General features: G+C 39.9%; 1 protein-coding gene across 7 annotated transcripts in view; it reads left to right on the plus strand.

The window, feature by feature from the left end:
- LOC124144419 (rap1 GTPase-activating protein 1-like) overlaps positions 1–26,650 on the plus strand; it is a 345,341-nt gene that overhangs the window by 39,574 nt on the left and 279,117 nt on the right. For 5 of the 7 annotated variants that reach the window (XR_007223059.1, XR_007223060.1, XM_048402789.1 and 2 more), the window contains exon 1: positions 11,474–11,602. The exons of the other annotated variants lie outside the window; for them this stretch is intronic. Coding sequence is in view for 3 of the 5 variants with exons in the window: in XM_048402789.1 (XP_048258746.1) it covers positions 11,545–11,602 (58 nt within the window). In the remaining 2 variants the exon portion in view is untranslated. Of the gene's footprint in view, positions 1–11,473; positions 11,603–26,650 lie in introns of those variants that run through there. 7 annotated transcript variants of the gene reach the window in all.

Raw genomic sequence — 26,650 nt, forward strand, 5'->3', positions numbered from 1 at the left:
AACACGAGTGATAAAAGCAGAAAACTCTGAGGCTTGCCACATTTTATTTATCACCCATCATCATTCTTTCAACTTTTTCAGCTTGTAGACAGTAATCAGTAGTGTCTTAAGTGTAAAAAATACTGCTAACAGCTTCAGTAGCAGAGCCATTAGTGATGTCATTTGATTGTGACATCATGGTAACCAATGACATCACAATGGCCTGCAAAGCGTTGTGATGCAAATTCATTGCAGTGATATCTACAATGTAGATATCACTTGATCTCACCCAAGGGATATCTCCTGTGGGAGCCAATTTTGGATGTTAAATTAATTTATGTCACATATGTGTTTATGTTTATATTTTCTATAACATAAAACTTTATTTTAAAGAAACTTCAAAACAACAATGATTAAGGTGTAAAAATGAAATTATGAATAATTAAACATTACAACAATACTTTCAAGTATAACCATGCATTATAACAGTGAAGAATTTAAAATCTGAAATGCATTATTTTTTTATCCTCTAAATGAAAACGTATTTGTTAACAAGCAAACATTGTATACAACAGGCTCTGCTGAAGACTGATGAGGCAAGCTTATATAATACTGCTCACTTGACAACATCTTGTGGTGTGTTTTTGAAAGAAATATTAATCTGAAATGTCTTTTTAATTTTATCTTCATCACTTACTGACCAAGATGGGTTTTTTAAAATCTGAATGCCAAGAAATAATAACTCTTGGCATAATTAAAAGTTCATTATCATGTTTAATTTTTATTTTGTATGTGTCTGAACTTTGGAACTAGTGCTCTATATATTGTTATATCCTGCATAAAATATGAATGAAATAATCCCTGATGCATGAAATAGTTCTTGACAGTCCGCTATATCAGCTTACAAAGGAGATCAAATGGCCCTGTGATTAAACACAGTGTGATCTCTGATATGCTACAGGTATTTTGCTACTGTAAATATGTAGGCTCATTCATGATTGATGTAGTCTTTAGGAAGATATGACTCAGTGTTAAAGGATAGTAGTTGAATACATTTCTTCTGCCATTAATGAGACCACAGATTATTTCTGTGTACAATCCATTGTGTCTTTTGATACATTGTAAATATTTAAGCATTTAATTAAGGATTATTTCTTATTAAATGTAGAATGGCTGCTATTTGATCTGAGTTGATGTAAATTGTGTGTTGAGGTCTTAACCTATATTTTGACCTGACCTTTTGACCTGACTTGAACAAAGTTTATATGAATTTTGTCTGTTTTCTTACATTTGACCTGTAGAGATTGTTGGGTTGAAGGGTCACCAGTGGACCAAAAGATGATAGGATGGTCACAATGTTTACTGCAACTATTGTGTCTGTACAATACAGTATCTACATAATTTAAGTGTACTCTGCCAACCACCTCATGATATACATGTATATAAATGTCTATACACTATGAATAAAAATAATATGTAATATCTCCATGTATAATCTACATTACCGTACTCGACGTAATAAACGCCCAGTGCACTCTCAAAATTAGAAATAGGGGGCTCTTATTAGAATATTATTATGGTGAAAAAAAACAGAGTTAAAGGATAAATTTCGTGGTTTATGCTGACAGCCTGAAATGTTTATTTACGACAGATATATTTTTCCAGAATTTATTTGCCCATAATCAAGGGTGCATTTAACACACGAGTGCGTATTATACGCGAATAAATAAGTCTTGTGTACATTGATCAATCGGAAGGGTGCTAATTTGGATTAGCAAATATCGCCGTGGGTGCTTATTAGAGCAGGGCGCTTATTACGTCGAATACGGTATGTACATCTACCTCTCATGTCTATAGTTATATTTATTCCCATATGTAGATGTACGCTGTCCTACAAGGGTGTTCTGTACAATAAAAAATCTTGATTCTTGATTCAATGTGTACCTAGGGCACCGTTTCTCAAAATGATCTTAGTAATACATTTATCATCAGTTTATGTTAACATATAGGAGTAGTGTGTTTCATAGTCCCTGTATCATAGTATTATTCCTATCCCTTACTTAATGCTATGGCGGGGCGGTTGTGTAGCCTAGTGGTTAAAGCGTTCGCTCGTCACGCCAAAGACCCAGGTTCGATTCCCGACATGGGTACAATGTGTGAAGCCCATTTCTGGTGTCCCCCGCTGTGATATTGCTGGAATATTGCCCAAAGCGGCGTTAAACCTTACTCACTCACTCACTCACTACTTAATGCTATGGCCCTAAATAAAGCAAGTAAAAGGTGACTGTGCTTGTTGTAAGAGGCGACTTATAGGTTGATGCCTGTCATTGTATTCTGATTGCGTAGATCGATGCTCATGATGTCAACCACTGGATTGTCTGGTCCAGACTTGATTATTTACAGACTGCCGTCATATTGATGTAATATTGCTGAGTGCGACATTAGATAACAAACAAAAAATAAAAAATGAAAGCAAGTCTTTTTTTCCTCCCCAGTTATTTGTTTCTTTCAAAATTGTATATTTTCAGAGACTTAGCGTTAGTCTAATATGGGAGTTGTGGTTATCATAGTGGTAAGATCCATGTGTGGTTGCATCATGCCCAGAAACCATGAACTGTTGCTCATGCTTTCAACCACTGGTTTGTCTCGACATGATTATTTACAGTTGTATGTAATATTGCTGTTGGGGGGAGACCCGTGAAGATCTGGGGTAGAATATGTCTTCAGCAACTCATAAAAGGTGACTATGCTCAAGGCCATAGTTAACTTTTTTTCACAGGAGGGGGCAAATATTTGTACAAGTATCACTTGTCCCCAACTTGTATTTTCAAAATTCAAATAAAACTAATTTCTATAAAAATCCTAGTGGTAGCAACTGCTGATCTCACATGATCTCACATGATATCAGCTTCACTCACTCACTCACTCACTCATTTAAACACACAAATACCTGGCTATCCTATATGACTACTAACTAGAATCACTAAATATTTAATAGAAATCATTATTTTGAATGTGTAATGAAATGAACCTTTTCAAAAACCTAGCAATTAACATTTAAGAACATTGTGAGTGATATTGCACGCATGTACAAACAGTCGTGAGCAATATCAGATGATAAAAACCATTTAGTTTCAGTATGAACAAATATGACTACAGATTAAAGCCATACTCCTGTTACGTCCTCAAGCAGAATCCTTAATGTTTCGGAACCATTGATGACCTTGATGCAGATATTTACTGCGACACAGTAATCCATGCAGTACGATATTACCCTTTTACTAATACAACTTCCGTGACAAAATCAATTTTTTAAAAATGGCAACGTACCTAACCTTTCAATTTCAAAGAGAGCTGCTTGTTTGACAAAATCATCCTTCAGAGTAATCGGAGATTTCGTCATAAAAGAAATGATAGATTTTTGTCGTTACCGGCAGACAGGAAGTACCTGCTTGTTTGTGGAGTGCAGGTACTTGATTGTCATCAGAATCCTAATTACTGAAATGTACATTGCGTTAATTATTGATTTGGTATTTCAGAGTTCGTGAGCTTTGTGTTGATGGGTGTAATTTCATGTTAAACAAACTGTTCTTTTTGCTGGGATGTTGCATCATTTGATGGTTGTGAGGATATTTTATTGATGTACAGCGAAACCCTGTTAACTCAAAGTCCTCGGCAAATAATCATTCTGTCATTACTATGAGTGTGTGTCATCATTTGAATGATAAACCAGTTCAAAGAGATTGAGTTCACTGTGTACTGACTAATAATTATTTGCAATATTATGACTTCGTGGTTTGTTGTGTTGTCCAAAAGACAACAAATCTATGTGATGTTGAGATACCGGTGACCCAGCGCACAGATTGGTCAGTGAAGGTCATTCATGTAGACCCAGTGGTCAAAGGCTGGATAGTGTTGGATAAGGGATTATCTACTGTCGGATTTGACTTGTTCTATGTCATTTTATCCATATTCAGACACATGATCTTTTGGGGATGTGGGTGGTCAAATTGTCTTTAGTGCTGAAAATCGCTGTGTGGAAAGATACATCCAGACTCCTATATTTGAATCCTAGTTTTGTTTCTTGGTTTGTCAGCACCATACCTATGCTCGTGGGTTTCACCGAAGGGTAAATGTCTGAGACCTGCCTTCTTCGGGCTTTTCTCCCACATTAAGCTGACACGCCGTGATATAACTGGAATACTTTTGATAGCCAGCTCACTCACTCACTCACTCACTCACTCACTCACTCACTCACTCACTCACTCACTCACTCACTCACTCACAAGATCTACCTCCTCAACTTTGGTTCTGTCGGTACTGGTGGTATCAGGATATGCATATCAGTTATTACACACATTGTGATAATTGAGTTTGTTTGTTTTGTTTGTTTGTTTTTTAACACCACACACAGCAATATTCCAGCTATATGACAGCAGTCTGAAAAAAAATCAAGTCTGGAACAGACAATCCAGTGATTGGCATCATGAGCATTGATCCAAGCAATTGGGATACGATGACATGCATCAACCAAGTCACTATATAAGTGCAATCACTTATTCACCTTTATTAAATGAAATTAATGATTACCTCAAAGTGACTCAATCAATAAGTAGGTCACTTATGGTATCAGGAAGTTAGTGTTTGTGTGGTGTGTGTGTGCTTGTGTGTGTGTGCGTTTGTGTGTGCTTGTGTGTGTGTGTGTGTGTTTGTGTATGTGTGTTTGTGTGTGTATGTATTTGCGTGTGTGTATGTTTGTGTGTGTGTATATATTTGTGTATGTGCGTGTGTATGTTTGTGTATTTGTGCATGTGTGTGTGCGTGTGTGTGTGTGCGTGTGTGTGCGTGTGCGTGTGCGTGCATGCATGCGTGCGTGCTTGTGTGTTTGTGTGGTGTGTGCATCTCTGTGTGTCTATGTATGTGTGTGTGTGTGTGGGCACGCCTGTAGTCATGTTATTGTGCATGTGTGTGGGGTGTGTGTGCCTCTGTGTGTGTGCATGTGCTTGTAGTAGCCTACACTTACACCTTGTTTTTTCACCCTAGTACCAAACGACAGGCAGGGTGACAGTAAGCACCATCAAACACCTTTTGGTATGACGCATGTAAAACTGTGGAATGAGTCACGGCCCCGGTGATGGCTACAACCATCCTGGCCAGCCTTTCCTCCCTGAGACTTCCCCATTGTGTTCATCCATTACCAGGTGTTTGACTCCTGTACCATTGTCCTCCGAGTGTCCAACAAAAGAAATGACCGCTACAACCGTTCACACCCATCCAAGCAGACCCACATTGTTCCAGGTCACTCAACCCAAGTTGTCAATCCGCTAGAAAACATAGTTCTGAATAAAGGAATCTGTCGGCTCTCTAGTCGGGTTTTGTTAACCATTGACTTAAGAAATCTCATTCTTTTGAGATGATGGTTTTGTTATTGCCGCAATGACTGCAGCGTGAAAGATGAAGGTGTGTGTCATCAAATCATTACAATGGATGTTAGTGGACATGAAGAATCTTTTGTACTTTTCCTCCTGTAAACATTGATCACCAGTAGAACTGTTTTATGATCGACCAGACCTGCCGCCATGCCAGGAACGGAAGAGTTTGTGTTGCAAAGCAGATAGTCGGTTGGTTAATTGTTGCTCTTTGGAAACCAGAAAATTGGCTCGATCAATTGGTCGGCCTGACATTGGCATGAACATTTAAGCGTTATTTAAAACCTCAATTGATCAACACGTCATCGTGTATTCACAGAGCAGTATGAAATAAAACCATCTTTGATTTTTCTCTGATGGTTGGTGTGCAAACATCTTGAAGATTAGGATTTCATGTTTCAATATTGGTGTTAATGATAAAAACCATCTTGAATACGTGGACACATTGATGTCGAGTTTGTATGTAAATATTCCGTAAAGTGGTGAAAGTTCAAGGACCTAATGAATAGATTATTGATGGCCTCAGTGTTCACTTGAGGGAAGCTGCAGAAACAAAGGGAATTACGGTGACATTTTGATGCAGCAGTGCATGAAACCAGTCTAGGTGCATGACACCTGCAGGCACTAGGTTGGACTAACATTTACCGTATTCGACGTAATAAGCGCCCTGCTCTAATAAGCGCCCATGGCGACATTTGCTAAGATATTGGCTAGTGAACAATCCCAATCAGCACCCCTTCCGAGTGATCAATGTACACAAGACTTATTTATTCGCGTATAATATGCACTCGTGTGTTATATGCACCCTTAATTATGGGCATTTAATTCTGGAAAAATATATCTGTCGTACATAAACATTTTAGGCTGTCAGCATAAACCACGAAATTTATCTTTCAACTCTGTTTTTTCCACCGAAATAACATTATAATAAGAGACCCCTTTTTCTAATTTTGAGAGCGCCCTGGGCGCTTATTACGTCGAATACGGTAGTCTATTAAATCCTATTTTACACAATACCCGACTTATTTTCCCGATGCTGATTTCATAGTGGAATGGAGCTTGCTAGAACTGGCTAGATTCGCTTTTGAATGCATATCTAGATTGTTTTTTGTTTTTTTTAAAATACATATATTCCACAGTCATAGTGCAGCACTAGCACCAGGTGAACGTAGGAACTATCAGTGTGTTGAGAATGTATTGATCAATGTATCTGTGATGGCAGTACATGACAGACAAGTTGAAATATCTATAGTTGACGCATGTGTAGAGAGACCTGTATGGTCACCATCCGTAGTTAATACTTTACCATTTATGCTAAGTCAGAATATATTCAAACGTTTATATTAGGGCTGGGACGGGTAACTTGGGTACCTGGGTTGGGTGGGTACTGAGTAGGACCCGGATACCCACAGGACTACCCGGACCCGTGGTTAGTCATGTGATATTTTGTTTACTGACAAAACTTATCTAGAACTCTATGGTTACACTACAAGTTTCTAATGTTCGCATTTCTTTGTGACTATGCACCCGTATCTAAATACGTTTTGTGAAAAAAATTCCAAATCGGACATTTTGAGACATCTCCTGAGACGGGATTCCACCACTTTATGGAATCCCACCTTATGGGATCCCACCACCTTACTGGATTCCAACACCTAACGGGATCTCACCTTATGTAATCCCACCTTACGGGATTCCACCACCTTATGGGATTCCACCACCTTACGGGATTCCATCACCTTATGGGATTCCACCACCTTACGGGATTCCACCACCTTACGGGATTCCAACACCTTATGGGATTCCAACACCTTACTGGATTCCAACACCTTATGGGATTCCAACACCTTATGGGATTCCACCACCTTACTGGATACCAACACCTTACTGGATACCACCACCTTACAGGATTCCACCACCTTACGGGATTCCAACACCTTACGGGATTCCAACACCTTATGGGATTCCAACACCTTACTGGATTCCAACACCTTACGGGATTCCACCACCTTATGGGATTCCACCACCTTACTGGATACCACCACCTTATGGGATTCCACCACCTTATGGGATTCCAACACCTTATGGGATTCCAACACCTTACGGGATTCCAACACCTTATGGGATTCCACCACCTTACGGGATACCACCACCTTATGGGATTCCAACACCTTATGGGATTCCAACACCTTATGGGATTCCAACACCTTACGGGATCCCGACACCTCATGGGATCCCAACACCTTATTGAATCCTATCTTATGTGATCTCTCCTCATGAGATCCCACCACCACACGGGATTCCACTGCAATGGAGAGTCTCACCTGAGGCATTCTAAAACTCAATCATCTTCCTTTGTGAGTGAGTGGGAATGGTTTTAACAATATTCCAGCAACATCACGGCAACAGGACAACAGAAATGAGCTTTTCACATTGTACCCATGTTGGGATTCCAACCCACATCTTTGGCGTGACAAGTGAACGCTTTAAGTAGTATAGGTAATGGTGATTCTGCCACAACCCCCACTGGAGCCTTATTTATATACCTATACTGCTACTACAGGGGGAATTTTTTATGCAAAAATGACGATGCTATTCAACGATCGTCATGATTTGTATTAAAAGAATTATCAATATTAATTAATAATGGATAAAATTTACTATAGCCCACGAGGATATTGGAAAGGTATAGGAGCAATACAAAAATTAACCACTGCTAATCCTACTTCTGCCACTGCGGCAGAATCATCATTACCTATGTACTACTCTTTAACCACTAGGCAACCCCACCCCCTCTTTTGTACCCTAGAACATAGAAGTTATTGAAAACTGAAAAATTCTGAAAAATGAAATCTAATTTTTAAAACCATTTACATTATCTCTAATTGAATGAACGGGAGTTCACACTTTCTAAAATGTATGATTTTGGTACATATTGATAACACCTTTAATATCTAACAAGTTACATAACTCCGAGACCCGAGAAGATCCGGGTTAGACTAGGTCTCCAGCAACCCATGCTTGCCAGAATAGGCGACTATCGGGATCAGGTGGTCAGGCACGCTGACTTGGTTGATGCATGTCATCAATCCCTATTGTGTGGATCAATGCTCATGATGTCAATCACTGGATTGTCTGGTCCAGACTGGATTATTTACAGACCACTCTCATATAGCTGGAATATTGCTGGTTGTGGCTTTAAACAACAAACAAGCAAACAAACAAAACTTAACTCTGAACATGTGTTAATTTTATTATTCAAAAGTTGTCAGAAAGAAGATTTAATATTTAGGGTGAGGGGTGGGAGAGCGTGTTTCCTTTCAATCTTGAGATTTGGAACCATTTTCAGCAAATTGGTAATTTCCCCATGTATTTAATTGATTGGCTAGATTAGATAACACTTGCTGTTTGAAGGAAATCAGAAAAGACAACAAACTGATTAGGTTTGAAAGACATGGCTCCTATGGATTTAATTTCTCAAGCTAAGATAATTATGTTACTGGTTTGTCCATGAAAATGTGGCTAGTTCTACATTAAAGTTTGATGGAATCAGCAGGCTGGGAGCAGTGCCCACTGAGCAGCAATTGGTTTGCTTAATTTATTAATGACATTACAACACTTGGAGGAATACTGGGGGAGTGAAGGAGGCATGTGTTTGTTCAGTGGAGTATTGTTCTCCATGTTTGTATTGGAGCGACCTTGTTGTATATCTAGGTTGTGTATAGGTGTGAGGATTATGTAATCAGAAAGAAATATTTGAAATATATGTAAGCTTGTTCAGATGGGAATGAGAAATTGCAATATTGAATTTTGGTTTTTACTTGTTAAATTCGTTGCTGCAAATGATGATGGTGGTGGCTATTTATTTATATTTCATTTCTGCTCGATGGGGAGTATACAGCAATATAAATTGCAGAACGAGGCAATGATGATGATGATGATGTGATGAAGATATGATGGGTGGTGATATATTTATAATTCATTCTCTGCTCAATGGGAAGTATACAGCAATATAAATTGCAGAACGAGGCAATGATGATGATGATGATGATGATGATGGGCAATGATGATGATGATGATGGTGGTGGGTGATGATGATGTGATGAAGATATGATGGGTGGTGATATATTTATAATTCATTTTCTGCTCCATGGGGAGTATACAGCAATATAAATTGCAGAATGAGGCAATAATGATGATGGACAATGATGATGATGGTGGTGATGATGATGATTGTGGTGGTGGGTGGTGATGATGTGATGAAGATATGATGGGTGGTGATATATTTATGATTCATTTCCTGCTCCATAGTGAGTATACAGCAATATCATAAATTGCAGATCGACACAAAGCACAGTCCAGAAATACAATCAGCAGGGTAGTGACCATGTAGAATCACTGATTCTATCAGCAGTTAATTACCAAACCTGCTGCAGTGGAACAGTAGGACCAGAACACCTGAAGGATTAAGTGTCATAAAAGTAATAAAAAACAATCCCGAGTGTTCTGGCCATAGTGTAGAACAAAAAACCAGCTTTCACAGTAATCCATTCATTGACAAGCCTGTTGCACCAGAACAGGGTCCTGTACACTGTCAACTTTTTTATCTGATGCGTTCAAAATTGTCTTTGTCTTGTGCATTGATTTCTGGATTTATATACACACCAGAAAACATCAAAATTGAGAAAATTGCCACCTGGTTGTGCCGCTCATTATATTCATCAAGGGTCACTCTTCTGCAAAATGTATTTAGAAATGAGGATTATTGGAAAAAATAATATTAACGAACAAGAGGTTTTGTGATGCTAGTTTGGTCAATGTTTATTGTCTGGATGCCTGTTGTTGTGGACAAAGGTACTGCTTGACTATGCTGGCATGATTTAGTTTGTTTGGGTCATTTTTATGAGATTTTTGTTGATCATAAAATCATTAGAAAACTGTTTGCATTGTTTTCCCGTTTCTCCATATTGGATATGCATGTTTCAAAGAAATAAAATTATCAAGAGAATCAGCTGTTATCAAAAGGAATTAGCAATTTGAAAACGTGTTTGTTACACTTATTTGGACGTGATTTAATAAGAAATATTTTTTAAATATTTGAAGAAATATACGATGTAAAAAATTATAAGAATTCATATACCGTATTCGACGTAATAAGCACCCCGATCTAATAAGCGCCCACGGCGATATTTGCTCATATACTGGCTAATGAACAATCCCAATTAGCACTCCTTCCGATTGATAAAGGTACACAAGACTGTTTATTCGTGCATAATACTTTTGTTATATGCACCCTTAATTATGGGCAATTAAATTCTGGAAAATATATCTGTCGCATATAAACATTTCAGCATAAACCACGAAATTTACGCTCTTTGAACTCTGTTGTTTTTACAGAAAATAATATTCTAATAAGAGCCCCCTATTTCTAATTTTGAGAGCGCCCTGGGCGCTTATTATGTCGAATACGGTAAGTTGATAGTATATCATAGAAAAAATGAAAGTCATCTGATTGTTTTATTGTGATTGCAAACAATGTTAGATATTTTGAATTTTAAGAAGAACAATTCTAGCTATTTCCTGTAATTTGTTTTGCACAATTTGCACTTGTACCCCAAATGCTTCAAAAGGCAAAACATGTTTTTTATGTTTCCTGCATATTTGAAATAAAAGACTAAAATAAACGTCATCAAAAACCGGAATCACAAGCTCAGCTTACTGAGACAGCAGGAGAACATATGAACGTGACAGAGCGACGTGAAGGACTTGTTTACAATGGGATGCCACGATAATCACTGTCAACATATCCCCCCATGCTGAAATAAACATTGTTTAACCCCCGACCTTCGTAATCCCGGACCGTGACCCTGATTTCATTCAACTATTGAATATTTCAACAATTGACATACAGTGTTGTTACCCTTTGTTTGGGAAAATGTTACCTCTGCGATACGGGTATTACTGCATAACAAAATCAATACAAGCCAATCAGAGCACGGACTGTGTGCCAGTGTCAGCAAGCTCCTCACAGCCTCTCTCCCGGTAAATCACACAGTCTGGAGTTTCTAGCAGATTGACAGTAAGGAAGCTTTGCTGTGGATGGAAATAACTGTTTTAGCATCTTTGGATATTTACCATGTATGAACGCGCTTATCTTAAGAAACGGAAAGAGAGGCATCCAAAATCTAAACAAGGTATGTGTCTGTTTTGTTTTCTGCTATAAATTGACATTTGCCTTTTTTGGGTATGCAACATGTACTACTGTAAGTGTAATGTTAAATGAGGCCTAGCAATTATACCTTAACATGTGTGTGCTGTAGCTCATTAATAATGGAGTCCGTTTTGATGATCGACACATGTAACTAGCCGTGACGTTGTGTCTCTGTGTATCCGTCTTATGTCATGTGTTGTGCACATATAGATATATACATGTGCGCTGCGTGAGTAGTTCGCTATCTCTCCGTCGAAATGTTACATTCTTCTTCTCTCCATGTCGATGCTCTACACATTTATACACTTATTACAGCATCTATCACCTGTTTATATTTCTCCGTTCATCCATCTTTGCATTTTGCCATCAACTATACTTCCATCCTTCTTTCAATCTTTCAATCAATATATACACCCTCTCTCACTTTCTCTCTCTGGCTTTCTCTCTCTCTCCATTTATCTTTTAATCATCCTTCTCTCTATCCCTTTTTCATCAATCATGCATCAATCCTTCTTTCTATCCCTTTCCAATCATCTACTCCCCTATCCATCCTTTTTTCCATCAATCTGGACACCCATCCCACTTTCCATGAATTAACCGACCCATCTTTTTTTTTCATTCATCCATCTATCCCTTTCTTAATCCTTCCTTATTTCCATATGATAACCCACCCGTCCAGTATTGTCATTCACCAATTTTCCTCTTTTTCCTTCCTTTCGCCACTCCATCCATCCATCCATCCCTCTTCCCATCTGGCAACCTCGGTGTCATACCAAAAGATGTTAAAAGATGCTACTTGTCGTTTCCCTGCCTGGTGTTCAGCATTAAGGGGATAAGAGTGAGTGAGTGAGTGAGTGAGTGAGTGAGTATGGTTTTACGCCGCTTTTAGCAATATTCCAGCAATATCACGGCGGGGGACACCAGAAATGGGCTTCACACATTGTACCCATGTCGGGAATCGAACCCGGGTCTTCGGCGTGACGAGCGAACGCTTTAACCACCGCCCCTAAGGGGATAAGAGAAGGGCTGGTCTGCTCGGTGTGGGGTATTTGATAAACTGTAGCTTGGTATCTCAGTGGGCAAGCACTAAAAAAATCCTGATTCACCCGACCTCACCTTTCCACCCATCAAATCTCTGTCTATCATCCACTCTGGCATTTACCATTCCTCCCATCTGTCTTCCTTCCCACTCTCTGTCCCTCTTTTATTCATCCTTCTCTCATTCATTTACTGAGAAACCATACAGTTTCGTCATTCACCCATACCTCTCTCTATCATTCATCCAGCAACCAAAAACATGCAAATCTTCATCTAATGAAGGCACATTTGTATATCTTTAAGATATATATAAATTTCAACAGTGTGCATTCAGTTATCAGATAAAACTCCTGCTGTGAAACACACAACAGGGCTAAGTGACATGGCAGGACATGTTATTTTGATTTCCTCAAACTAAAATAGGCAAAGTCATCATGATTTCAAACAAACATAGCTCACGAACTCATTATGGAGAAGGGAAGATATATGGGGATATGAAGTGAATGTTTGTCAGTTTTGTGATTTGTAATTTAAACACCGTAGAAAATTATAAAAAAAATTTAATCTGTCCACTGTATGTTGAACTGAAAAAAAAGTTCATTGATAAATATTATATTCATTATCCAAGTATGAAGAAATTTGTTTTGTTAGTGACAAGTAACAATGTCATAATAACAAAAAAAATTCAATGTACATATTGCGTTCTATGAACATGACGCGTTCCAAATATGTTACTTTATTATTTGATGTTCACCCATATCTGTATAACATGTACGATGAATAAACACTGACTCAAAACAACCTGTCTGTAATATACATACACCCCAATTTGATTATTTAACTTTCATAAAGGGTTCCTTAGTTACAGACGCAATAAACTACTCAAATGAAGTTAAAAAAAACACCAATTTTTTCATATGACTTTAGTTAATCTGTAAGTAAGAGACGACAAACAGGATCGGATGGTCGCTGACTTGGTTGATGCATGTCATCGTAACCCATGCTCATGATGTCAATCACTGGATTGTCTGGTCCGGGCTCGATTATTTACAGCTGGAATATTGTTGAGTGAGACATTAAACAACAAACAAGAAAACAATAACTATAGAAATCTAAAAGAAATTAGATGTTCTTAACTTCTTTTGAGCAGTGTACTTCCAAGGTGTAAATATTGGGTTTTACTTCTTGTCAGTTTAGAGTTTAGTGTCACCAACTTAAGTCTTCTAATGGCCCAGAAATATATTTAATTTGGCTGAGCAGTCAATCTGTGAGTCCATTGTCAGCCAGAATTAGGCACGCTCCGTGACAGGGTGGTTGTGCATGTATATCCCTTTGAAGTTCATGGTCCAGTGACCTTAAAGTAATGTGTAGTGACCTTGTTAATATGTAGTTAATACAACAAATACCTGATACAACATCATGTTTATCTTAACTATTCAAGCATTTATGATATGTAAACAATCTCAACAGTCCTCTGTGTACATTGTCATATAGGTTTGGTGCTTATTGATTTTGAAGTATACCTAACTTGGGATCTTCAATGAGAATTGGACCTGTGAAGATCCGGGGGGGGGGGGGGGGGGGGGGGTGGGGGGGGGGTAGGTCTTCAGCAACCCATTCTTGCCGTAAAAGGCGACTATGCTTGTCGTAAGAGGCGACTAATGGGATCGGGTGGTCAAGCTCGCTGACTTGGTTGATGCATGTCATCGATCCCAATTGCGTGGATCGATGCTCATAATGTCAATCACTGGATTGTCTGGTCCAGACTCGATTATTTACAAACCACCGTCATATAGCTGGAATATTGCTGAGTGAGAATCAATGAGAATTGTATCGTTGGGGATTTGCTTGCACACAGTGAACCACCCCCGTGTCTGGTCACTGACAACCCCCACCTTCTACAACCCCACCCTGACAAGCTGATCCTTCAACCCCACCCCTCCAACAAAACCCAACCCTTACAACACAACACAACCCCTACAACCCCCACCTTCTACAACCTCACCCTGACAAGCTGATCCTTCAACCCCTCACCTACAACCCCCACCCTCTACAACATCACCCTCACAACCTGATCCTTCAACCCCACCCCTCTGACACAACCCCACCCTACAACCTCACCCTGACAAGCTGATCCTTCAACCTCACCCCTCCAACAAAACCCCACCCTTTCAACACAACCCCTACAACCCCCACCCTCACAACCTGATCCTTCAACCCCTCCCCTCCCCTACAACACAACCCACCCCCTACAACCCCCACCCTCACAACCTGATCCTTCAACCCCACCCCTCCGACACAACCCCACCCTACAACCTCACCCCCTCAAATCCCCACAACAACAACGCCTACCCTCCCAATCACTCTTGTTTCTAAGCACATGTTAGAAAGGCCGCCATTGCCAATCAGTCCATCCTTTCCTCAAGGCTTAGTTCTAAATCCCATGACTTCTGTGTCAGGCATGATTCAATGTGAAGGGTTGTTCAATGCAAGTGTGTGTCAGGCCACAAGGAAGAGATTGTGTATGTGACAATATTCAAAGACAAAACAGCAAGCAATCTCATACATGTTACAAATGGGGCTTAACATAGTGTGTTTTGTTCTAAAAATTAACTGAGTTGACATCTGTTATTTGTGTCATGTGTTTGAAATGTGACACTGGAGGTCATTAGGTAATCCTTGATTATGTCAATATTCTGTGTTTATCCGAGGATAAAATGATGATAATTATGATGTTCATTACTATGATGGTGTTTAATTGTCATGTACATGATGAAGATAAAACTGTTGATTATCAGTTACCATGACATCACAATCAAATGACATCACTTTGTTTATTCCCCTAATGATGATGTTGACATTACTGGTGACTGTCATGACGAATGAAATAAGGGTGAGGCCTGTTGATGATGTCACTGATGATGGTGTTCATTACTATGATGGTGTTTAATTGTGATATACATGATGAAGATAAAACAGATGATGATGATGATGATTGAAGATGATGATGATGACGACGATGATGATGATGACAATTACGGCGATTATGACGATGATCATGACGACGACGGCGACAATGATGAAGATGATAGTGATGATGACGATGACGACAATGATGATGATGATAGTGATGATGACGACGACGACAATGATGATGATGACGACGGTGACAATGATGATGATGATGATGTTTATGTCAATGATGAAGATGTTGATGATGGTGGGATCACTGGATTGTCTGGTCCAGACTCGATTATTTACAGACCGCCATCATATAGGCCTACCTGGAATATTGCTGAGTGCGGCGTTAAACAACAAACAAACAATACTTACCCTAGTTACAAATACTGTCAGAATTGATCCCTGTTGTGAAAACACCAATGTTTTATAGCGTTAGAAAGTCAGTGATGACAGACTAACTACTGGTGCACCTTTTGTGAAAACATTTGTAAACAATATTCCAGATTTTATGTTTAACAGCGAACTTGGTTGATTTATTGAAGAAATAAACGACAAGTGGGGGTTGTTTATCATACAATAAAACACTGCCGGGAGAATAAACCATGAGGGCCGCAGCCTCGAGTGGTTTGTTCTCTCTGCAAGTATGATAAACAATGACCACGCGCCGTTTATTTCTTATATGAGATATCAATATAAAATACTGCCTCTTTAAGGATGATGATAAAATGTACAAGATTTAAAAATATTTACCCGTATTTAAATAATGAGGACTCCCTGAATAGAATCCGACCTAAGCAATGTCGGACAAGTCCATTTCATGGGCAGGGGGGTTAAAGTGGGTCTTTCCCGCATATTCTCATAATTTGCACGTTGATTATCTGTAACTTTTCTCCAAATACGTATTGTCATATCTGTTCCACTTTTGGATGCTTTCGTTCGGCCATTAGGTTTATCAAAAACGTTTGCCAAACTAAATCTATGGGGAACAACTCACAAGACGCCTCCCATTAAAAAATAATGTCGTCCAGAACAGAATTGCCGTACTTCGAACGGAATTGCCATACTTCGAACTTACTAGGGACGTGGTATGACTTGGTGCAGTCGGACATAAATTTCAGTACGTGTGCACACCGACCAGGTCGACTTCTCTTTGGAGGCATGATGAGTACATGTCAGAGCCCTGAACTTGAATTAAAACTGGCTACAACGCGCTCGGTATCCAGAGGAGCTAGTCAATGAGTTGGACGGGTTAAGAATTAGTTAGAACTGGTTTGGACATATTGTGAACGAGGTAGAACGAGGTTGAACTGGTTAAGAACAGGTTGAGAACGGCTACGGACTGTGTCCATAGGAGTCGGGCCAGGACGGGCCAGGACGCGAATACACACACACTGCGAAAGAGTTGGATGGGTTAAGAATTAGTTAGAACTGGCTTGGACATATTGTGAACGAGGTAGAACGAGGTTGAACTGGTTAAGAACAGGTTGAGAACGGCTACTGACGTGATCGAACGGCTTCGAAATGTTGTCGGGATGAGGTGAACGGGCACTTTTACACGATCTGAACTGGATACAAACGGACTGCAGACTGGCCAAGAACGAGATAAGAACAAGATAGACGTATTGAGGACTGCTTATGAATGAAATAGCATCGTATTTTACGCCAAACTACCCGTTCTACCGTGATCACAGCCTGTTTTAGTATTTTTTTTAGAATGGGGTAGAACAGGATAGAACTGCTTTGTTGTGATGGTAGCATTAACTATTGTCATACGAAAAAATCAGGTGCTCTTTAACTTCTTAAGTTGTATATAAATGTTTTAAAAAATACCATTTAAGAAACTTACTTTGAGATGTTCACTTGAATATTATGATGAGTAGGTGGACTGAAAAGAGCAAGTTATTAAAAACAATTTTAACAACACGCCATAGCATTATTTTACATGTAATTGCAATCTTAAATTATTTTCATTAAATTTTAACTTTGAAGACAATAAACACGCTTAATGGCAATATAAGATTTGATTTGTTGAACATTTGTGGATTTTACGTGGGATTGGCTTACCTATCAAAGCCAATGTCTAAAAACATACATTGTTAGTCTGCAAATGGTCTCGGGATCAGTTGTCATTTCAAGAAATACTAACCATAGTCAACAAGTTTATGCATTCTCCCGTCACGCCGAAGACCCAGGTTCAATTCCCGACATGGGTACAATGTGTGAAGCCCATTTCTGGTGTCTCCCGCCATGATATTGCTGGAATATTGCTAAAAGCGGCGTGAAACCAAACTCACTCACTCACTCAATAATAGGGTTTGTGCTGTTATGTAAGTCTGTTTGAGATAGTACTTTCAAGTAATTTAAGTTCTCAAATAGCTGCATTTTATTTCAAACTCCAGTGAAACTTCCATTTTAATTACCTTGGTTTTCAACACGACAAGGCTATGCTGTTATTAGGGGCAGATATACAATGTTGTTTTCGAGGGGACACGGGTGGCCCAGTTGTCTAAGGCGCCGCAATTCGCAGTGCAGAGTTGCGTCCCTTGGGCACGCCAGAAAATTATGATTGTGTGTTCGAATCCTGGTTCGCCCTGATTATGTTTCTAGGTTTGTCAGCACCATGGCCGTGCTCGTGGGTTTCACCAAAGTGGTAAACGTCTAAGACCTGCATCACTTGGGCTTTCCTCCCACATTAAGCTGACACGCCGGGATATAACTGGAATACTATTAAAAGCGGCCTTAAACCCATCTCACTCACTCACTCACTCACTCACTCACTCACTCACTCACTTCATACAAAACAAAAGACATTAAGGAAGTAATCCTGTCCCAGAATCCCTTCTGACATGATACACAGGTGATATACACCAAATTAGGCAATTATTTTTAGATTCCTATATAATATTCAAAATTTACGTTTCCAATTAATTTTAGGAGGTACCTTATGGAATTCTACAGATCAATGGTATTAACGATTCCTGGATTTTCCATAAATGCAGACAATATTCTTCCAAATGGATTCTCAATGGAATTAAATGTCAGAGTTCCAGCACCAGAGAATGGTAATCAAAGAGCGGTAGGGCAGAAAGCTGCCTAATGTGAAAGATATTAATTACAGTGGATGGCGTGATGGCATTTCAATGAATCTTCATGCCATAAAAGGCACCCACCTGTTATTAGTTCTTATACAAATAGTACCATTTCAAATATAGAGTGATGTTTGTATATTTAACTGTATAAATCTCTGTGTAATTGTCATAGAGGTTCAGGCTGACTTGAAAAATAGATTGTAATGTTTGTGATTTAGTGTGATAGTTTTTGGTGTTTAATTTGTGTTTTAATTTCAGTTGTGTCAGAATATGCATGGTCAGCTGATCCAGATGGTGGGGATGTGATGGGATGGAGGGGTTTGAGACTGATCGAGGGGATGAGAGAGGTGTATGGCCACTGTTAGTGGGGGGATGTGGAGGGGGTGGAGACTGATGGAGAGGTCCCTGGCCACTGTGGGTGGGGATGTGTTGGGGGTGGAGGCTGATTGAGGGGATGTGTTGGGGTGGTTGGGTTGGAGACTGATAGAGAGGTCTCTGGCCACTGTGGGTGGAGACTGATTGAGGGGATTGGAGAGGTGTCTGGCCACTGTGGGTGGGGAAATGTGGAGGGGGGTCGGAGACTGATAGAGAGGATGGGAGAGGTCTCTGGCCATTGTGGGTAGGGTTGGAGACTAATTGAAGGGGTGGAGACTGATGGATGGGATGGGAGAGATGTCTGGCTACTGTGGGTGGGGGGATGTGTTGGGGGTGGAGACTGATTGAGGGGATGGGAGAGGTGTCTGGCCACTGTGGGTGGGGGGATGTGTTGGGGGTGGAGACTGATTGAGGGGATGGGAGAGGTCTCTGGCCACTGTGGGTGGGGGGATGTGTTGGGGGTGGAGACTGATTGAGGGGATGGGAGAGGTGTCTGGCTACTGTGGGTGGGGGGATGTGTTGGGGGTGGAGACTGATGGAGGGGATGGGAGAGGTGTCTGGCTACTGTGGGTGGGGGGATGTGTTGGGGGTGGAGACTGATTGAGGGGATGGGAGAGGTGTCTGGCTACTGTGGGTGGGGATGTGTTGGGGATGGAGACTGATGGAGGGGATGGGAGAGGTGTCTGACTACTGTGGGTGGGGGGATGTTTTGGGGGTGGAGACTGATTGAGGGGATGGGAGAGGTCCCTGGCTACTGTGGGTGGGGGGATGTTTTGGGGGTGGAGACTGATTGAGGGGATGGGAGAGGTGTCTGGTCACTGTGGGTGGGGGGATGTGTTGGGGGTGGAGACTGATGGAGGGGATGGGAGAGGTGTCTGGCTACTGTGGGTGGGGGGATGTGTTTGGGGTGGAGACTGATTGAGGGGATGGGAGAGGTGTCTGGCTACTGTGGGTGGGGGGATGTTTTGGGGGTGGAGACTGATTGAGGGGATGGGAGAGGTGTCTGGCTACTGTGGGTGGGGGGATGTGTTAGGGGTGGAGAGAGATGGAGACGTGTCTTGCCACTGAGAGTTGGGGATGTGGTTGAGATGCAGGATGGGATTATGTGGGATGTGGTACAAGGTTTAACCAGGTAGATAGCTGTGTGATTGGGGTTGGAATCTGTTCAAATGGACTTTCTATCGATGTTTAATGCAGCTCGAAGAAAGCTAAATGTCAGTGGGTCATTGACAAATTGAATGTCCCTAGCCACTCGCCTTGTCCCCACACTGGTGCTAATAACTTGGTAAGTGCCCTCTGTCTGAATGCCTCAGCTTTAACCAGTGGGAGACTCGTAATGTGCTATAGATGCAATCTTGGGATGGGAAGACTTTTTTTTAAATATCTTCATCAATTAGGGACCATTCATGAGGGTAATATCATGTTTTATGGAACTAGTAAAGTGTATTGACTGAGGCCAGTGGTCAAGGTCAATATCAGTTCTTGGGTCCATAAATAGAGGCTATTTATTATATGAGTGTTTATGTCCAAGCGATGGGCACGAGTGTCGTGAACAGTATGACATGAACACGAATATAATGTTCTATTTATTACCGAAGAAGATGTCTCAATACAGAGACGAATTTTAGTATCGCAACAGCAGCGGAACCACAATTTGTCGAATGCTATAACATCGCTTCTACTATGACATCATTCCGACCCCACATCACAATAAGATTCAAATGTCTTGTGATGTGATATGACCCTAGGGCACATATGAATTTTATGACCCCCAATATGTTTGCCCTCATAGGTAATAAAACATGATATTGCCCAAATCATGGTCAGTAATTGTTTTATTACATAACCAAAATAAACAAATATAAACAAAAATATTTCAAATTCAACAAAACTTGAATCAGAGAGCTTTGCGTGATAATCTCTCTGATTGGCTGAAAATATTTATCTCCTTTGAGTCTATTGACCTTATCATGCAGGGATCACTTTTGATCATCATCATCACCATCATCATCATCATCATCATCATCAACAGTTTTATCTTCATGTACATTACAATTAAACACCATCATAGTAATGAACATCATAATTATCATCATTTTTTCCTCAGATAAACACAGAATTTTGACATAATCAAGGATTACCTAATGACCTCCAGTGTCACATTTCACATGACACATGACACAAATAACAGATGTCAACTCACACCATTAAACTCACACCATGTTAATTTTTAGAACAAAACAAAGTAATGTCAACATCATCGTTAGGGGAATAAACAAAGTGATGTCATTTGATTGTGATGTCATGGTAACTGATGATGTCACAGTGGTCCGTGAAGCATTGTGATGCAATTTCATTGTTCTCATCATCACTGTCTTCATCATATACATCACTGTCATTAGCCACACAAAAATACAACGTACCAATATACTTCATCCATAATTATCATTATTGTCATGACCATTGCCATTATTGTCATAAACAATATTCAGTCATCATCATCACGTCCCTCAGCCGTACCAGAAACCATGGACCTTTTTTTGGTAGATGAGATTAGCTCTGCCTTGTTTCCAGATTTGCCAGCACAATAACTACTGATGGTTTCATGAAAGGGGTAAATATCTACGACCAGCATCCCTTCCGGTTTTCCTTTCACATCAAGCTGCAACTCAATGTCATGTGACTGAAATGCTGTTCAAAGCTTAAAACCATACCTGTCAACACTCACGCATCTCACGTGAGTCTCACGTATTTCTCACCTATGTCACGCTCACACGAAAGGTTGAGAAATTCTCACCCATTCATATAAAATGTAGATAAAAATATTTTGAAACGCTTTTCTCTTTCGATTTATCGCTATTGCAACCAACATGGCAAGAAAAAGCATTCAATACCAGTTTTCGCCCCCTCTGTCAAACCCATGTCACTAAATCACTCTTCATCACCAAATATCATCATCTTCAAAAACGTAATTATGATCACCATCTAAAGCAACAAACAAAACAAGTGCATCATTATCATGAGCATCATCATCAACATCATCATCAATATTGTTGACAAAATTATTTTATCATCCAAAACTGGCTTTCACAGGATATATTGCTTGTGTGAGACCTTAGAGATATTGCTACAATGATATTGCATCACTATGCTTTGCAGACCATTGTGATGTCATAGGTTATTATGACATCACAAATGACATCACTAATCCCTCTGCCTCCGAAGCTGGTTACCTGTTCTTTTTACACTCAAGACACTGGTTATTACTGTTTATTTACTGAAAAATTTAGAAGCATGATTTCTGATGATAAATAGAATCTCTAGAATTTTAAACTTTTTATCGACTTGGGTCAATATTTTTTATATAAAAAAACACTTTAGATTCTTTGTGTCCCAGGCCCCCATGTTTTCTCACAAAATAGAATCACCAAGGCCTCCCAACAATATCACAATGGCCCTCTGAAAACCTTTCTGCAGCATTAAGTGTTTCTAGGTGCCGGCCACACATCTGTTGTCCATTGATTCCATGCTGCCTGGAATTGAGGGCAGCACCGAGCATGTCTTGGAGGAAATTAGGTCACAGATTGCCAAGAGTTCTAAGGAATGTCTGATATCGTTTGTCTGTAGCATGTCTGTCAAAGACATTCCACTGGAAATAAACCCAGATGTCTGCATTGAGGAGAGTGAGCATCTGTTGGTCTTGGAACCATTTGGTAAACAATGTCACCTGAATGTTTGCGGAGTCTCTCTGAGTGTTTTAGGAGCCACTGCTGGTGTTTGGTTATTGTGAGGGAGTTTGGTTCAATACTGTTTTAACACTATTTATGGGATGAAATAAGGTATAGGTGTTTACTACCAAGTGGATTGTATTGGAATTTAAGTTTCTGTGTAGTGTTTTATTGTACGATAAACGACCACAAGTTGTTTTTTTACTAGTACTAGTCCGGACTGACGCCGATTTATAGTGCTAGCCCACTGAGACACCATGTCACAGTTTAACATGAATACATCACTCAGACACAGTGTACTGACACTAGGCTAATCAGTCCTTGTTTTAGCCCCTTAATGCCGAGCGCCAGACAAGGTAACAACAAGTACCATCTTTTAACATCTTTTGGTATGATGCGGCCGGGATTCGAACGATGGACCTTTCACTCTTGGGCTGGACGCTCTACCACTAGACCACAGAGGCGGTTGGAAGCTGGCAGAAATTCGGTGTTTTCAAAGAGGTGTCAAATAGGCTTGGCAAGTAGATACGACGTAAGTCAGTACGTATAATCGTCCTCATTTCGCTCTTATGTGGGTACAGCTAGTCTTCTAGAAACTGTCCAATCCGAATTTTTTTTAATTAACAAACCATGTTTGTAGTTTACTCAAATGCGGATAATTCTAAATTACTCGTTGCCGCCATGATCGCTAAAATCCGACCATGTCGACAGACATTTTACTAATGCTTCAATCATTTGCTGCCACATAACAACAGGTCAACGTGATACTGCTGGAATAGTACAGACGGTGCCATAACATAACATTCACTCACTCACTAACGTGCAGTGAGGAAGACGGTCATGATATCCCCCTTCGATAATTTGCCTGTACTGGGTGGAACTCTCCTGACAGAGAGGACACTGCATAATAAAACCGATATTCATATTGTCTTGCCCTATGTGATGATGTCTCATCATGTGGAAGATAAATGAAATATTCCCATCCTTCCTTGGATTGTCAATTTCCAGGGCCTACAGCTTTGGTAACCATGGTTACTGTTAGTTTCCTGTTGTTTTGCTAGAGGGGTCAATTAGTACTGTTGAATTCATTGCAGTTGTAGAGTTTACACTAGCTCTATGTATATGTGACTTTCAGGTTTAAAGTCATTTGATTCCTATGCTGTGTTGTTGCCTAGCAGTGTATTAGGTTCTTCAACTAGGTAGACGCATGTTATTTTAATCTGGTATCAGGTTGTATTGTGTGGGTGTGTTTTCATGACTGAATGATATGTAACTGTGTGGGTATGTCGTGATTTCTGGAGCCTTGGGAAAATAGCATTCAAGATGCTGCTTCTGTTTACTGGCAAACAGTTTTCTTGTTATTTAATTCCATAATTACAAAATAAACATATGACTTACAGCAATGATGTGCTCATGATTTCATTTCGCTTTTACTTCCATTGCAAAGAAAATACACATGCACATATGTAAGGACATTATGATTTTTTGAAAACTTAAAACTTAAATTTAAGTAAAATTTTTTTTTTTTAATTAACAGTGAACTGTAAAAAATAAATAAACAGATAAATTTTTGAAGACCATCAAGTTAAATTCTTCATATGAAGGAGGGAGAATGGGTGGCTAAGTCATCTGAGGCGCCGTAATTCGCTGTGCAGAGTTGTTTCCCTTGGGTGCACCAGACACCAGAGTTCTAATCCTGATAACTTGTAATGCAGTCCACCAGCACCCTGCCAGTCCACAACGTTTTATTCATGATGACATCATAATGTACAAACTTACCGCTCCAGTAGAGTTTTGCCTTATGGACAACTGCAAAGCTTGAATAAAGAATGAATTGAGGATAACAGGGTGGTTAGGCTGGTGTAACGAAATGGCAGATGAACAGGACAGGTAGTGAAACATGTTGTAGCAATGAATGATGGAGAGCGAGGCAAGGGAGGTCACAGACTACAAAAGTCCAGTTTTCACCCTTGCCGAACTAGGCTGCAATTATGGAGTTATATTTTAGCTGGACTAACGAGCCTATGCATAGTCCATTTAAAATCGTGTACCGAAATCGACAACTGGTTCCTAAAATGCAATGCAAATTTCGGTCGATTGAAGGATTTGAAAGCATGTGTTCCTCCAACTCTGGTGTCAACAGATATTTTCCTAATCTTTTATTGCTTTTAATCAAGGTGCTCATGTTATGTGATGTACTTAGCAAAGTAAGACCCGTTTTATAGGTTTTGATTATCGATCAAATCGTCGTGAATGGGCACCCCCATTTTGAAGCAAATGCTTGTGATAGAAGAATAATAATAATATTTATTGTACATAAACACCCACAGGGGCAGAGTACAAAACATGAACATGACTAATTAAACATTGACACACACAATAGAATACAAATATTGCTATGATTATATTGCTAGAGATGAGATATGAGAGGTAGAATCTGATTGGTCAATAGGAGGGACATAAAAGGGACATAACTCATAATAGCCACTGGTGGTGCTACGATTCAGCCCAGAATTTCCAACCTAGTTCGGCATGGGTGAAGATGATGAAGAGCGAGAGCAATGGTGAGCCAATGTTAGGGTCTCAAGATGATGTAGTACATACCTCATACATGATGAAAGCACATTTAAGATGATGGAATTTTGTAAACAACCTGGGATAAAGGAATGGCATCTTCCCGAGGCAAGAGAGTTAACTGACTTGAAAAGTTCAGTTTCCACCCTTGCCGAACTAGGCTGGAATTCCTGGGCTCGGTCGTAGCGCCACTAGTGGTTATTATGAGTTATGTCAGTTCTGAGCCTCTCCTATGGACCAATCCGATTCCATCACTTGCATTTGTTTCAAACAAAAAAGCGGCGCCCAGTCAAGACGATCTGATTGATAACCAAGATCTATATTGTTATAAAACGGGTCTTTCACCGCGAAATGCATCAAATCACGTGAGCACCTTGATTAAAAACATGAAAGAATTTGGAAAATATCTGCTGACGAGTTAGCGGTGCACATGCTTTGCAAATCCTGCAATCGATCAAAATCTGCATGACAGTTTACAAACCGGATTTTGATTTCGTTGCGCGATTTTGATTGGACTATGCATAGACTCGTTAGTCCAGACAAAATGTAACTCCATAATACCAGCCTAGTTCGGCAAGGGTGGAAACTGAACTTTTATAGTCAGTTAACTCACTTGCCTCGGGAAGATGAAGGAATGGGTGAAGATGATGAAGAACGATTGCAATGGTGAGCCAATGTTAGGGTCACAAGATGGTGTAGCACATACGTCATACCTAGACAAGACATGATGAAAGCACATTTAAGATGATGGAACAACCATGGTGATGCACCTGTGATGAAGGAATTTACCTGTAATAATTAATAACAGTGTGACAAGCCTGATATGAAGGCATTTAGTTCTGACGACTAGGTGCTAATATATTCTGTCCAGTGATGAGAAATGCAAATATAATAATGGCAGCTGGCGCCACAGTGGTCTGTGCTGTTTGAGAACTGGTAATTTTGTTGGTCACCTTGGCTGACCCTTGCAGGGTGTTAACAGACTGACCGATGCCAGTGACAGGCTATAATTACAGCTGTCAGCATTAAACAAATGCACTTAATGGTCCTTGCTGAAAAATGTTTGTTTTGCCTGTGCGATACTTTTAAAAACCTTTATATTTTGATTGTGTATTTGAAGGAGGATGAACTTGTGGACTGACATTAAGTTTATGAACTGAAAATGTTGTTATGATATGTAATAGTGGAATCCAGAGAATCTCTTCATTTTCAGACTGATACTGAAGAAAGAGAGAGAGAGAGGTGTATTGAGCTAGACTAACATTT

Source organism: Haliotis rufescens, unplaced genomic scaffold, assembly GCF_023055435.1.
Source record: "Haliotis rufescens isolate VD_foot unplaced genomic scaffold, xgHalRufe1.0.p SCAF_29, whole genome shotgun sequence".
Taxonomy (NCBI): Eukaryota; Metazoa; Mollusca; class Gastropoda; order Lepetellida; family Haliotidae; genus Haliotis; species Haliotis rufescens.